The sequence below is a fragment of the Plasmopara halstedii genome (assembly GCF_900000015.1).
Source record: "Plasmopara halstedii genome assembly, contig: Scaffold_322, whole genome shotgun sequence".
NCBI lineage: Eukaryota > Oomycota > Peronosporomycetes > Peronosporales > Peronosporaceae > Plasmopara > Plasmopara halstedii.
The window spans coordinates 141617-145113 of record NW_020187243.1 but is presented as its reverse complement, the minus strand read 5'-3'; the positions used below and the strand labels follow the sequence as shown (position 1 = coordinate 145113).

The following is a 3497-nucleotide window of genomic DNA, read 5'->3' as shown; positions in this document are numbered from 1 at the left end:
CAATTTGGAATGTTGATCTGCCACCTCACGGAGACGTATCCAAATTGGGAGACGGAAAGGCCCAACGTTACCGATTTGACCAAGCTTTACAAGGCTGCGAAGGAGCGTTTTGATGTCGACGAAAAATTTCATGAGCGCTCTAAGGCGCAGGTTGTGCTGCTACAGTCCGGTGATCAGATTCCCGAAAAGTTTGGGAGACTCTGTGTGAAATTAGTCGCCGCGAATATCAGAAGGTCTATGATCGACTGGACGTGTCACTTAATGAGATGGGCGAGTCGTTTTACAACCCAATTATTACGCACCAACCATTGACGCAAAACTTAGTGGATCCAAGCGATGCACCACGCACATGATGCAGAACGATTGCTGCATTTCTCAGAGCGACAAATCACTCACGAAGTGACAGCTCATCTTGCTGCAGCCACAGAAGATGAAAGTGACAAAACGTTCGGCTAGATATAAATAATGACTTTATGTCCGTGAGGCTGGCAACTGGTGCGGTGGTCACCACGAAAAAATACGGTTGATCTACAATTGAAGTCTGAACAGAAATGAGGCATTCACATTCTTCGATTTGTGGTTAGTGCTCAGAAGGGCATGACAATAGACGATATAAATAGGATACTGGCAAATGGGCTGCCCGATGACTTGACCTTCGTACTTTTCGTGTTTGAACCAGCGACCTTGAGGTTAACAGCCGCATGCTCTACCAATTGAGCTATAGGAAAAGCGCACTTTTAAAAGCATACTATTCTGCCAAGACATTAACACAATTGTACACGCAAAATATGCGAATTGAACCAGACGCCCTCGTTTGACGCGACAGCAACAGCAAACGCACTCAAACGTTCGTCACGTCTGCTCTTTACTTGTCACACAGCTTATGTAACGGCATTGTGTTGCTGGACAGAATTTGTGGACAAAACGATGGCAATCAAATGTCATGGGAGCTGAACGTCCAACGACGTTCCATTTCAAAAATCAACCTGCAAAATGGATTGACAGAGTGCAAGCAAAAGACTATCATGGGAATCTGCCAATTATACTTTACTACAAAACGTCTTGACGGTTTGTTATGCGGTAGATTTGGACACAGCCGTTTATTTGATTGATCGTTCGACGAACACATTTCTACCCGACATCGCGCCATATGAGCTGGTTTTGAAGATAAAGCCTCGGACGGATCACTCACACGTTTCAGGTGCAAAGTTATGCTCATTTTTACGATGTAACAAGAACAAAGTGCTTATCAAGGAGATTCAAATGTATGTTTTTTTATTAGGCATAAGGTGTCAAGGGTTATCGCGTGGTCGAATTGGAAAATCCAGAGGGTAATTTGAACCGCGCTATGAGGTTGGATGAGCGTGCTATAGTCGCTATTTACGACGCGCATGCGTGACAGTCAGAAGCGACCATCGAAGATATCAAAGACAGTGATGATTTTTATTTTCAGCGCCGACGGATCGACAGCCAATTCGAAATAAACCTATGGAAATCGTCGAAGTATTAGTCACATACATCGAATTTGACGATGTTTAGCGTACATCAAGTGTCAGCATACAGCAGCTGATGCCTTCCTAGCGTTGTGGTGAAAATAGGTTGGAGTAAGGAGAGTATCGATCATCTTTTTATGTGCGTCAAAAGTATTTTTGGCGTTTTAGCCATACGTGGATCGAGCAAGGCGAAACCATGAGCCAGTTCTTATACTACGGACCGGCATAATCGACGAAGAGAAACAGAAGAAAAGTGGTAGTTAACTGACATGAAAACGTGCTAGGAGTGAGATAGACGAATTCGTTACCGATGATGCTTTACGTACATGGTGATAAGTGAGGATAATAAAGACTTGTCGATTTCATATTCTCAAACAATGGAAAGCGACCATGCAGAGAATTGTCATGATGAAAAAAAAAATTAAGCCGAGGTTCGCTCTCAAGAACAGAACGAATTTAAACTATCAAAGCCGAGCAAAAAGAACAATTTTGCAATTTGTTCACGATTGGTGACCACCAAATAACGTGATCATAGTGGCACTGCTGTGCGGTTCAAGGCACGATTGATCGCAAAATAATTCAAACAAACCATAAAGCCTATTCTAGCGAGCCTGTTTCTCTGGTCGGCATCATGCACACAATTCGGATGATACCTGCAGTGTGTGCCGGATAAGACTGTAAAATGGATGCTCCACTGGGTGTCGACATTACCCAGGAAAACTTACGCCAATTAACAAGGCTGTCTATGAGTCGAAGCAAACAAGACAATACATCGTGTCCTGTGAATAATGGCTTTGAGATCTGCTGGAAGCAGTGCGCTGATGTCAAGTAAAGTCGGAGAATCAAAAACTAGCGAAAGATCAATTTATCCTCAGAAATGTCGAAAATACGTCAAAAAAGGAGTTGGGCAAGCCGGAATGTTTTACTGGGTATATAATTGACAACGACAGGCCTACCGGTACAATTATAATCAAGCAGTTTTCTTAGGTTGATGACGTGGTCAGACATTTTGATCAACAAGATTCCAACAGTTTCGAGAGCCCTTGCGCATCAGGTTTGAAGTCGTCCTCAAAGACGGCGGAAGAATGTCGTTTGGTGATGCGCTTGACAGCATATCTCACCTTGGTTAGATGTCTGCGATACACAACGTTATGTTCTCAACCGGATGATGTATACTTGGAAAAACCCGGACTGGAGCATTGGAATGCAGCTATTCACTTGCAATGCGATCTGAAGTGTACAAGCCGATCCGGTATTGTATACCAATGCAGTGGTAGCATTGCTGCAATGGCATATTCAGATGCTGATTGGGCAGCTATACCGAAGCCAGACGTTCTGCTTAGGGGTTGTAAACATGATTGCGGTCACGCCAGCGCTGATCAAATCAAAGTACTAGTGAATTACTGCATACAGCGCGGTGAAGGCTGTGTACATGGCTCTCGGTCTTTGCACTTACAGAAATTTTGGACGAATGCGATGCTTAATATCAGTTAAGGCACACAGCGTTGGAAAGACAAATTAGGAGCGAGCGATTTAGTCGACAACGCCAGATAATATGCTTGAACGGAGCTTGTACAAATCATCTTTTTATACATGCAAGAAGAAATAGTGAAAATTGACTTTATTGACACAAAGCGTCAGCTTGCATATATACCATCAATACACCAGAAGCGAGTATCGAGACCGAGCCAGTGCCAAAGAGCAACAAGTACTAATAGCAAGCGGGCACGTTAAAATGACACCGCTCAATCTTGTTACATCTATATGTCGATTTTACATGGTTAAGGTGTGGCGGCTTCACTTTCTTTATTGAGAATTTTGATCAAAAGAGGACAAAGTTTCGATACACGGTGTTTAGTGCATACGCTGGGGATACAAGCTAGAGCGCACAACCTTCTTCGTTTGTTACGGCTTACAGGCAAATATTTCAACATCACGACTGAGGAATCTGGCGTAGATGTGGCAAAGACATCAGAACATTATTTTTATAATCTTTTTTACTTC

The 3497-nt window shown here is 43.2% G+C and overlaps 1 protein-coding gene across 1 annotated transcript; it reads left to right on the top strand.

Moving 5' to 3' along the window:
- Nucleotides 1-9: 9 nt before the first annotated feature.
- Nucleotides 10-312, top strand: PHALS_08175 (arginine-trna ligase; the record flags this gene model as incomplete). The annotated part of the gene is made up of 1 exon (XM_024723477.1): nt 10-312. The coding sequence occupies one exon, from the start codon at nt 10-12 to the stop codon at nt 310-312; it is 303 nt and encodes a 100-aa protein (XP_024574449.1).
- Nucleotides 313-3497: the final 3185 nt, after the last annotated feature.